At 46.6% G+C, this 12168-nt stretch overlaps 1 protein-coding gene across 5 annotated transcripts in view; it reads right to left on the reverse strand.

Moving 5' to 3' along the window:
• Positions 1-12168, reverse strand: part of KIAA1210 (KIAA1210 ortholog) — a 608938-nt gene that overhangs the window by 235117 nt on the left and 361653 nt on the right. For 4 of the 5 annotated variants that reach the window (XM_078688678.1, XM_078688682.1, XM_078688679.1 and 1 more), the window contains exon 2: positions 10063-10139. In XM_078688678.1, the coding sequence (XP_078544804.1) occupies positions 10063-10139 (77 nt within the window). Of the gene's footprint in view, positions 1-10062; positions 10140-10593; positions 10823-12168 lie in introns of all 5 variants that reach the window. The other variant, XM_078688680.1, reaches the window with a different exon arrangement.

Below are 12168 nucleotides of genomic sequence, written 5' to 3' on the forward strand. Positions count from 1 at the left end.
AGACCTGGAACTCCCTCCCAACCGACCTGCGCCTGACCCAAGACCACCTCTCCTTCAGGAAGAAGCTCAAGACCTGGCTGTTCGAGCAGTAACGGCACCCCCCCCTCCTAGCGCCTTGAGACCCTACGGGTGAGTAGTGCGCTCTATAAATGTCTTGATTGATTGATTGATTGATTACCAGCATGTGAGCAGCGCTGGGATTGGGAGCTGGGATGCGCAGTGTGTACCAGGTTCCTGACATGGGCACGAGGTTTGGGAGGATGGCGGCGGCCGTCGGAGCAGGTAAGTGCAGTTTTATTTCTTTTTTTGTGTCCACCCACCTGCCCCCACCCCACCGCTTCACAGCACCAATGGCAGCTCCTTTTCTGACCATCCGGAATGATACTTTCGCCCAGCGTGTCATAACATTGCTGGGATGCCCCGGTGCAACCCAGCACAGCAAGGGGGTCGCTATTCTGCCTTTCTAGAACCTACGTTATGTTATGTTAGAGCATTGAAGTCCCTTCCTACTAAGCTTCGTCTCTGACCTTCCACAAGTTAAAATAAAAAATTCTTCAACACTTGGCTCTTTTAACTATTGGCCTTATACTGCTGTCTTAGCACTAGGAAGCGCCATTAGAGCAACCATGTACTTCGTAAATAATTAAATGAAATGTTCTGATCCCATACCAGTTTCCTGCCCCGCGGAAATATCACGAACATCAGGGGCGATTGGTAAAATATTCCATTCGCCAAGCAAGAGGCAACACAGAATCTATGCATTTGTGGAAGATCGTTATCTATCCTTGAACAGAAGCCATAGGCACCAGAGAAGATGGCATTCTCCGTTTTTAGGTCGAGCTTAGAGGCAGCGCTCTGCGAGCCATGGTGTATTGGAATATGCGCTGGAAGCCCCGCCTACTCTCCGCCCATACTTGTCATTGGCTTGTGTCATTGTCCTTCGTGAATGCTGGCTTCTAATTCGTAATTAGGCTTGCTAGGTTCTCTTTAGTACCGCCTCGTCTTCATTTGTAACCTCCCATGGTGACTGGCCCTTTTACTTCGGTTGTTACCCTGTATGTGTTATTTAGTCTGTAAGCAGTATTTTCTTTATTGAGTTTCTCTTACTGCAGGCAAGACATGCGCTTCTTCAGCTGGAACCGCTTGTGTAAAGCCCCGCCCTCTACGTTGTCTCTATCTTGCCTTGTTCTGCCTTATTTTCGATCTGCCCAGAAGGAAACATCGCATTCTTGGACAGCGGCTAGGAGGTTGAGACAATTGCCCATGAGCGCTTCATTAAATACAAGTGCCTCTGCACTAAAAAACTTTGCAGGAGTTATCAGAGGGATCAGCAGGGCCTGCAGCTCGGGGGATTCAGCAGAGGACACATCAACCAGGAATAACTCGTCATTTATAGAAGGGTGGGGGGCGAGCAAGAAGGTGGCCCCCTCCATCCCAAATGACTTGTCCGTTTAACGGCACCTTCCTGGCGCCCTCAGCCTGGAATGAGAGATGACATCTCCTCCTTCTCTCTGGTCGCTCATGCGCAGTGGCTTCCGGACCAGGGCCTCCTGGGCTTTATCCAATAACCTGCCTGATGATTTTAAAATCAGCAGATAACATGAAAATCTCATAGGGAAAAGCTTTCGCCGCATGGGAGGTGCAAGAGGGTCTGGGGATGCTGGGTGGCTCTAGGAGTGAGAGGCCCAATGTCCCCAGAGTACGGTGGAGTGAGACCAATTCCTCATGACAAGAGCCTCTATGCTTCTCTCTCAGGCCAGACCTGCCCTCGCTGATCACTCCTGTGCCCCTGGAGAGCCAGCAGATTAACGCCACACCACCGCCCTCCCTTCGGTCTGAGCCAAGTGTCTTCAGGGTGTGGGCCTCATTGTAGCACATCTTTAGCAAGTCACAGCGCTGCAATGGCACGCACGTCATAACAACTATAAAATAGTGGTCACCAAATAGTGGTCACCATGCCTCTGGAGTTCGTTGTGTCTGTTTTAATGTTGAGTAGTAGCCGTGAAGCAACGATGTGTTCTTTGACATAATTTTGAGTAACTGCAAAACGTAGTGATGTCCAGGGACGAGCTGCCCGCAGCAGAGTGGAACCCGCGCAGTGAGTGCGTTTAACTGACGTCACTCTAGACCGGACATCACTATAGACCCAATAACGGATCTCTGCCCTGTTCCTTCTTCAAACCTTTCAGAGCCAGCCTGTTCAACAAGAATGCTCCTAAATTTGCAAGCATGGGCATAACAGACTTTTGTAGGGCTTGATGTGAAGATTTTTGTTGGGCCCACACAACCACTTGTCCGTAGGGCATGGAGTGGGTTCCTTACTTGCTTAACACTGTTATTTTTTGCTTCAGCTTTTACCTTGCCTGAGAATAACCCCATGAACAAGCCCTATTCTTCTCCCAATCACCCATCTCTCTTCTGCATGTCTGTCTGTTATCTTGCAGATTTTGCACCCAGTTGTCTCTCTCGTTTTGTGCCTCCCTTTCTAATCTCTCTCTCTCTCCTCTCTTTCCTGCACTTTTCCCTTCCCCTTTATATCTCTGCTCTGCTGCATTGCTCACTTACGCTTTGGTCATCTCCCATGCCACCGTCACCCAAATGATTGTCCCCATTCCAAGCTAGGACTTGATATTCTTCACTGTCAGCAAAGACAGACTCCTGCTCTGGTGCCAGTTTGTTCAGAGCACCAGGTAAAACGATGTGTTGCCTTTTAGATGCTCTCTTATCCCTAGAAAAAGGCAGTTTTTAAGCCATTTATTGACATGTTTTAACCGGGGAACATCCTTTACAACGCAACTATTACCCCGCACTACCATTACAACGCGGGGATTACAACGAAAGTCGTTACAACGACTTTCGCTGGAGGGCGCTGTTGGATAGGGAATAGTTTAATTTTCTATCCAACACCTTCCCTACTATCCACGGGGACTGGAGTTGGAATAGAAAATTAAACTATTCCACTATCCAGTGCCCCCCCAACGCAAGTCGTTGTAACGCCTTGCGTTGTAATCCCCGCGTTGTAATGGCATGCGGGGTAAAAGCATGCGTTGTACTGACATACAACCGTTTTAACCTCTTTTAGCCAGTCATGGTGACTTCATAAGGTAGCAGCCTATGGTGGTCTTATTGCAACATCAGCGATGACTTACAGAGTGACATAGCTGGACCCACAACATCACTACACCACAATCTCCCCCTGTAGCATCATTGCTATATCAGTCCTTAGGCCCAAAAAGAGCCTTGATGGCACACCTTGACCAGGCACTGCAGCAAATCCTGCCTGACCAGCAGCAGTCCAGCTACTTTAAAACGTGCTCCTTCTCATAGTGAAGACCCAACTCGGACTAAAAGCACCCCTTGCTTTTCCAGTTTAAGGCCTACTCACCGCTGTGTTGGTGTGCCTGGTCCGGTTAGGTGGCACACCAGAGACCCGTACACAGCACTGCCAATGCATCTCAATTGGAACGTGAAATACCGCGTGCAGCTTCTATAATGAAATACCGACACAATATGTCAATAAATAAGAATCTTAGAACATGTTAATAACCACTTGCCCAGCAAGTCACACAATGGTATATTAAATGTAGATGAAAGTGATGAACTGCAATGTCATTCGTTAACTGTACACATTCCGCAGGAAGGTTCTGCTACAAAAACTTCCAAAGCACAATCCTAAAAAAGAATATGCCTTAATTATTCTTAAAATAAATCATTTGAAACAGAAGTGCTACTTCAGTGAGGCGGGTGCTGCTGCTGGGCTACGACTATGTCTCCCAGTGGGCCTTTGGACTCTGTCCTCATTGCTCACACCTGAGGGTTGCCAAGACTGATAATACCAGTACCCTGGACAAGACCGGCATGGTCTTTGCCCGCCATCGGCCGAACTGGGTCACCTTATTTTCAACTTCATTTCCACAGGTAGGTAATTACAGGATTAATCTCTTGACTTTTTGCTTCTTTGTCATTGCCCACGTGTGACTAAATGGGGAAATGCAAACTGTTGCCTGCTGCTCCAGCTGCAGGGTTCAATCTGGTTGGTTAGGTCAAGCTTAGGCAGCGCGTGCGCTGCTCTGCAAGGCATGCTGTATTAAGAGTATGCACTTGAAGCTACGCCTACTCTCTGCCCATATTTTTCATTGGCTTGAGTCTTTGTCCTTTGTAAATGCTGGCTTCTGATTCGGTAATCGTCTTGTTAGTCCCGCCTTAGAACTGCCTTGTCTTCATTTCTAACCACCCATTAGTACTGGCCCTTTAACCCCTTGCATGCTCATGACGGCTACCGGCCGCCATGCGTCACAGTGGGCGTGTGCGCACAACAGCCGAGAGCCGTCCGAATCCCGCCCGCCATTTATTTCTCCCGCACAGGTGGAAAATTAACTTGCGTCCAAGGGGTTAACTTCTGTTACACAGTTTGTGTTATTTAGTCTGTAAGCACTATTTCTTTGGCGAGTTTTGTCTTACTGCAAGCACGACGTGCTTGGCAGCAACATTCAGCACGCCATGCGCAATTTCACTTTCCAAGCAGCCGGGACAATAGCGGCCACTTCATTGTAATGCCAGAGGTCTCGCATGTAGGAGAGTTTGAGCTATCAGTATTGTATTGTATTGTATTGTAATTGCATTTATATAGCGCTTACTACCCCTGACGAGGCGTCGAAGCGTTTTTTTTCGGCGAGTAGCACGCTACTCCCGGGACCCATAGAGGATTAGTGTTGAATTAGTATAGTGAAACATGCAAGTACATGTTAAGTGGTGGATAGGTTAGTCAGTGATTTGGAATGATAGCAGAAGGATAGAGGAGGACAAAGGTTTGTATTTATATAGCGCTTGTTGACGCACGCTATTCAGGAAGCCTATAAAGGATTAGTGGTGAATTAATATGGTGAAATATGAAGTAATTTCAGTGGTGGATATTAGTCAGTTATTTGGAGTGAGAAGGATAGCGGAGGGATAAAAGGGGAAGAACGATTTGCATTCATATAGCACTTGGGTGTTGAAGCGCTTTTCTGGCAAGTAGCACGCCACTCTGGAACCCATAAATGATAAGTGTTGAAAAGGAGTATAGTAAAATATGAAGTAACTGGAGTAGTGGATATGTTATTCAGTTATTTGGGTAGAGAAGGGTAGGTGGTGGGATAGAAGAGGGAAAGCGGTTTGTATTTATGTAGCGCTTGCTACCCCTGATGGGGTTTTGAAGCGCAAGTAGCACGCTACTCTGGAACCCATCAGGATTTGTGTTGAATTAGTATGGTAAAAAGTGAGTAATTTTAGTGGTGGATATGTTAGTCAGTTATTTGGATTGAGAAGGTTTGGGGAGGGGTAGAAAAGGAAAAAGGTTTGTATTTATATAGCGCTTGTAACCCTGATGGGGTGTTGAGACTCTTAATTGGCGAGTAGCATGCTACTCTGGAGCCCAATAAAGGATTAGTGGTGAATTAGTATAGTTGAATATGGAATTTGAGAAGTGAACATGTTAGTCTGTTAATTTCGATTGAAAAGGATAGTGGAGGGATAAAAGAATGATTTTTTTTTTTTGGTCTTAGCAGTATGAGGAGGCTTTTGGATGAGTAAAAAGGAGTTTTGGAGGGGAGGAGTCAGAGGGAAGAGTTTAGAAAGGTTTGTTTTAGGGGATCGGTATAGTAAAAAGAGGTGTCAGATGATGCAAGGAGGTTTAGAGTAGGAGAAAGTCTAGAAAGGGTTATTTTGGCAATCATTGTAATTGTAATTGTAATGAGATTTCTAGAGCGCATGGCTGCCCGTGAGCGTCCCAGCGCTAGTAGATGCATCTGATGGATTAGGCGAGTGCGGAACAGATGGTTACGGGAACAGCCAGGTCTTTAGAAGCCTTCGGAACGGCATCAGATTGTGTTTGGCCCGCAGATCGAGCCGGAGGGCGTTCCACAATTTGGACGCTTGAAAGGAGACGCGCCGACCTCCGGAGCGTGTTTTCTTGATCCTGGGTATTTGAGTTAGATGAGCGTTCGAGGAACGGAGAGTTCTGGACGTGGTATACGGGACAACCAGGTCCTTAAGGATCGGCAGGGCTTTCCCATGAAGAATTTTGTGGGTGAGGCACAGGGCCTTGAAATGCACCCTTTGCACCACGGGCAACCAGTGTAGTGTTCTAATCGCTGGTTTAGCTGAGCACCGAGTCTTGGTGTCCGTAAGAATCCTAGCCGCAGCGTTTTGCACAACCTGTAACCTGTCTGTGACTTTCTTTGGTGCGCCAAGGTACAGGGCATTTCCGTAGTCCAGTCTGGACAGGATAAGACCCTGTAAGAGCAGCTTTCTTGACTGAAAGGGGAGCATGGGGAGGATCTTGCGGGTGGTGCGAAGTAGACCGAGGCAGGTTCCAGCCGTTTTTCTTGCCTGGGTGTTTAGGGTGAGGTTGTGATCGAGCCAAATCCCCAGACTTTTGATTTCGGTTTTGGGGGTTGGGGGCGGACCCATGCATGGGGGCCACAGAGACTCTGGGCGGTAGTGGGACTGATTGCCCATCACCATAATCTCTGTTTTGTCGCCGTTGAGTTTTAAATGGGATGAGTTCATCCAGCTGACTATGTCCCCCAGGCAGGAATACAGGTCGATGGTGGGATTATCCAGCCGGCTTAGGGAGACAACTAACTGGGTGTCATCCGCGTAGGTCAGGAGTTTAATACCATACAGGATGACAATCTTTTCCAGGGGCGCCGTATACACGTTGAAGAGCGTCGGGCTCAAAGATGAGCACTGGGGCACTCCGCAACGTATAGGGGTCTCCCTGGAAATGTAGTCACCCTCCGCCACCTGGAAAGTTCGGTCGTGGAGGTAAGATTTTAGCCACGACAGTGCTGACCCTGAAATACCCAGGTCTCCTAGCCGCTGAGCCAAGATGCTGTGGTTAACGGTGTCGAATGCCGCGCTAAGGTCCAGAAGGATCACTGCCACTGAACCTCCTGCGTCAATGATCTTCCTGGCCTCTTCGACAACCGCTACCATAGCTGTTTCAGTACCTTGGCCCGGGCGGAACCCTGTCTGGGATGACTTTAACAATTCGTTGCTTTCCAGGTAGCTAGATAGTTGGTTATTGATAAATTTTTCCACCATCTTGCTAATGCAAGGGAGGAGGGAAACCGGCCTGAAATTGGCGAAATTAGTGGGGTCGAGATTAGGCTTTTTGATTAAGGCTTTGACTACCGCCTTCTTCCAACTAGACGGAACCGAACCGCTTTCTATGGAGGAGTTTATCAGCTTCACCATTGGTGTAAGAATAGTAGGAGCGACTTGTTTAAGGTGTCTTATTGGTGCTGGGTCATGCGGAGACCCACTTTTGAGGGCTTGAAGGATGGGCCTGAGGGTTTCCTCACAGATGGGGGAGAACATATCAAGTTCTATGTTCGAGTTATAGGCCTGCCCTGTGTGGATATGTGGGGGGTCCGCAGGAGGGAGAGGGGGGAGATGTTGGAGGATGTTTTGTATTTTTTGATCAAAGAATGTAGCTAACTCATTACACTGGTTATCCGAGAGATTATGGATGCAGGAAGGTTCTGAGGTTTTTAAACGTTTTTTCACATTTTGAAACGTTTCTCTGGACGAACAGGATGCCTTGCTAATTTTTTCATTAAAGAAGGCTGTTTGAGCATCTTTGAGTGCTTTTTTGTAGTTGAGGATGGCCCGTTTATAGTCGCTTTTACAGACGGGATCGAAGTCTTTCCTCCATACTCTTTCCGCTCCCTTGCAGTTTTTCTTGAGGAGGCGCAACTTGTGTGTAAACCACGGGGAAGTGGCTTTTTTCCTAGGATTTAGATGCAGTTTTTTAGGAAGAACGGTGTCAAGGGAGTTTTCAATCCAGGACGTGAGCTGCGCATCGGCAGAGTGGGGGTTACCTTCCAACTGTGGCCTGGTGTGCTCTAATGCGTGTTTCCATCTATCGAGGTCGAGTTTGGCCCACGAGCGGGAGAGTCTAACCCGTGTTCGTGTGGGAGGAGAGGTGTTATGGATCTGCCAGCTGAAAGGGATCAACAGGTGATCGGTCCAGGGCACTGGGATCGGTGAACTTACCATGAGGTCGGGGAAATTGCAAAATATAGGGTCGAGCAAGTGTCCAAGATTGTGCGTGGGAAGATTATTTTGTAAGTGCAGTTGATGAGCTGCAAGGTCTAGGATCAAATCCGTGGCCGTGTCATCTTTGCTACTATCAAAATGTACATTGAGGTCTCCTAAAATTAAGAAGTTGGGCCGGGTGCTAGCCAAGGCTACAGAGCATTCCAAGAGTGAGTTATGGAACTGCCCCATGGCTCCTGGCGGCCGATAAATGAGAACTCCTGAAAGGGAGTTACAGGGGGAAATTTGGATAGTGAAGTGCGTGTTTTCACAGTCCGTCATAGGGCTGTCAAGAAATCTACATGAGAAGGAATCTTTAAAGAGGACAGCTATTCCTCCTCCCCTACCCTTTGGTCGATTCAGATGTTGTATAAGGAAGCCTTGGGGCAGAGCCTGTACAATATCGGCATCAGAGTCTGGGGCAAGCCATGTTTCTGTTAGAAACAGGATCTCTAGATGGTGGTCTTCTATGAGTAAGTGAATTTCGTGGGCGTGTTTGGGCACAGACCTACAGTTTATCTGAGCTAATTTTTCAGATCATCTGAGGGTTGTGCTTGTTTGTAGGGGGGAGAGTCTGAAAGGACAATGGGAGCAATTAGTGAGATGAGCCTCGGCTCTAAGTGATTGAGAACATAGGTGTGAGAGAGGCTGATTGAGATGGTATAGGGATTCTCTGGAGTAAGAAAGCCTCGACTGCTCACTAGTGCCTGGCTCCTGGCTCGGTCTGGCGCGGACGGGCGCAGACGGGCTTACCTCTGGCGCAGTGGCGTAGTGGTATGGGGTTTGGGATAAATGAGAGTGGATGTAGAGGATATATTGATAGATGTATCGGATGAGAGATAGGGTAGTGCATTGTAAAGAGTAGTAGAAAGAAGTTTGAGATGAGTCAGAAGACACCTATTGCTTTACAAATATTTTTTTGTGGGTTGTTTACAAGCACCCCATGCTGCGCTTTCATTTAATAGAGACCAGGCCCTTTGTTTAGAGGCGGCTCGCCTAAAGAAAAGGGGTGTGGCCTCTATTAAGTGCAAGCGTGACATGGGCGCTTGGAAACAAACAATATTTGCAATTCAATAGGTCTAGCATTTGCAAGAATTTAAGCTATTGACATTTATAGTGGCAATAACTCAAAGTCTCGTAAATGCGAGACCAACTGCATTGCAAATGCTTGTTGAACCATGGATGTACATCCGCGTATCATGTAGTCCCATGGTGTGAAGAAATCCATCCAGTTTACGGTGCGTAGATAATGCCCTCACACGAGCTGTTAATTTATACAAGGAATCGTTAATCACTAGTTTGGAATTTTCCATCGGTATCAGCAAAGCTTGAGGGAGGTTCAGCAAGAGTTTACCCAAAAACTGCATCACAAAAAAAAACACTGTAACTCGACCTGGACATACACGTTGCCCACCAGTAGTGGTTCACCTTCAATACTCCCAACGCGGCCGCATGGCGCCCTCTTGTGGTTGCACAAAGAACGTGCTGACAAAAAACTGCCACCCGCCTAGAAGTATAACTTGAGTGGCAGACAAGTTTGCCAAAACAAGATGCATTTTTGCCGTGGTGTGGAGCAGACGAGAGAGTGGTCTCAAATATAATAGAAATACTGTTTGCATAAAAATGGGAACACTCAAATATTTCTCTTGTATCACGTAATTTTTGGGGCTGAGTTAGTAGGAAGTGGTTTATCATATAATACAACCAGAAATGATTTCTTGATAAAAGCCGAACATGCATTCCCTGGTTCCAACACGGGACCAGAGAGGAGAGGGTACAGTATTCTATTGGCGCCCAGCCGCACAACCTCAAGGTCTGAAAAAAACAAAATAATATAACACTATTGCAAATCTTCAATGTCGCACTCTTTTCTGGGCAGGATAGATGCCAAAATACATTGACATGATTCAGCATAACTGAACTGAGTGGAAAATATTTTCAATCCCTTTCAACAGTGAAACACAAGAGGCACGTATTTACCTGCACATTCGTCACTTGTTTCTTCGCCCGCAGGAATTTGCTTCGCTCCTGGTGACCCTGTAGCCATAATGCAGTCACTGCAAAAGAAAGAAATGTATCTTAGCAGCAGTCCAACGACTCCTGGGGACCGAATAAAGCACACGAACGTATCAGTGTTTACAATATTGTTTACCAAGGTCTCAAATGCACACCCACCCACCTGCTTCTAGTTGAGCACAGAACATCACTCACTAGCTGAGTGATACTCAAAGTACGGCCTTTGTCAACAGCATCAGCGAGCCTATGTTTACTGGACTCAGCACTAACATTAAAACGATGTTAAAAAAACAAGCAAGCATTTATTTAAAGGTTAATTGAAGCTAAATTAAAGCAGTAACTAGGGAGTCCTGCATAGCTAAACCTTAGCAACACCTTCCTTTTTCAAGACACCCTGAAGCAAAAGTGTAAACCTATTGATAAAGTCTCTTAAAAAAATCAGAACTCTGAGTCCTCAGACCTGGAGACCTGAATGCAAGTGTTAGCTTACTGTACCTCTAATGGCCCTTGTAGACCCCAGCTCGTATGCACCAGCAGTGACCTTCAGTACTGGCCTCCTTGATTCGAATATGGACTGTACTTTCCCTTCCATTTATCAGAAATTGTTGCTACTACCACATCACTCATTGTTGCTAATGTCTTCTTCAATGTACTGTTCTGTACCACAAACTGTATAGCTCCCCATGTTTGGGGTTATTGTTGTTTTGTATATGACAAGATAAAACTGAAAAATAAATTAAAAAGTGTTTTTCATTAACATGCAGAACCGTTTTACCCAAGTATTTCAGATTATATCACTGCAATAATACCTTTTTTGTGATTGCTTCAAACATGAATTCAGAAACATTAATTCCACCCTCCCTGCCTCCTCCCCTGGACAACAATGCCAATAGTGAACTAAGAGGTAAGTCAGTTGTTATGTGGACTCTTTGGGTGGTTTTGTCCCTATTAAACATGAACAACATTATAGCTTATTAAATCAAACACAAAGAAGCTCTTGCAAAGTGCACTTCATGAAGGCATGCATTTCAAGGTCCTCTTATATAAGATAATAATGAAGAAAAAGTAGGGGAGTGAAATAAAATAATTGTCTAGGACCACACAAGTTGGTAAAGTAAGAAAGGCAGGATTAGTCACTGTTTTTCTGATTTCAAGTTGCACAGTTCAGCCACTAGATCTGTATATGCTTCGCTTCGCCTACCCCGACTTACCGCCACACCCTCCCGCCACACCCTCCCACCCCCAAGGCCCGATCAACTTCTTGCTGACAGACCTCGTCACATCACAGAGCAAGCCTTTGGGCCTCTGGGAAAATGTTAGCGAATACCCACGCACTTGCTCAAAGTTGACACTGCACGAAACATGCATGAAATACGCTGCAGACAAGAAACGACCAGCACTGCAACTGCTGATTGATTAGAATAAGTCAAGTATGCCAACAAATAATCCCTTTCATCTCAATAGAGGGTAGAATCAGTAGCTGCCGCTATTTACTGGGTGGGGTGAGGGGGTTGTAAATGAAAATAAAAAAATAACACTTACATTTAGGCTAGCCACCCGGCAGGCCACCACATCTTAGTCCGCTCGCCGCTGCCTTGGAAGCAGGAATCCGGAAACAACCAGGCTTCTGACTCCCCGAGCCAATCACAACACTGCAGTGCAGCGTTGTGATTGGTATGAGTGCCATATGAGCTCAAAAGGGGAACAGGGCTTGTTCTGTACCCATGCTGTAATGCAGTCGGGGTGCAGAACATGCAAAGTGTGCATGACTGTTATGATCGGCCTATACGCACTTTAGAGTGGAGCAACCACTCCTCCTGGCACCTGCTCTGGCAGTCCAACCGAGCCCTGCACGGCCGCACCAGGAAACTTAAATAATATTAACGCTGGTTATGATCATTTTAGTTTTCCTTTCTACTGTTCGCTGAGCAGTGGGGCGACGCTCCTCCTCCTTAGCAGAGGAGCTGCCACTGGGTAGAATGCATGCCAAGTTTGGGGGGAGGGGGTCTATGCACGAATACATATCTCTAAAAAAAAGTAGGTCTCCTGAAAAATGTCAGTCGGAGATAT

This window comes from Lissotriton helveticus, chromosome 4_1, assembly GCF_964261635.1.
Source record: "Lissotriton helveticus chromosome 4_1, aLisHel1.1, whole genome shotgun sequence".
In the NCBI taxonomy this organism is placed as follows: domain Eukaryota; kingdom Metazoa; phylum Chordata; class Amphibia; order Caudata; family Salamandridae; genus Lissotriton; species Lissotriton helveticus.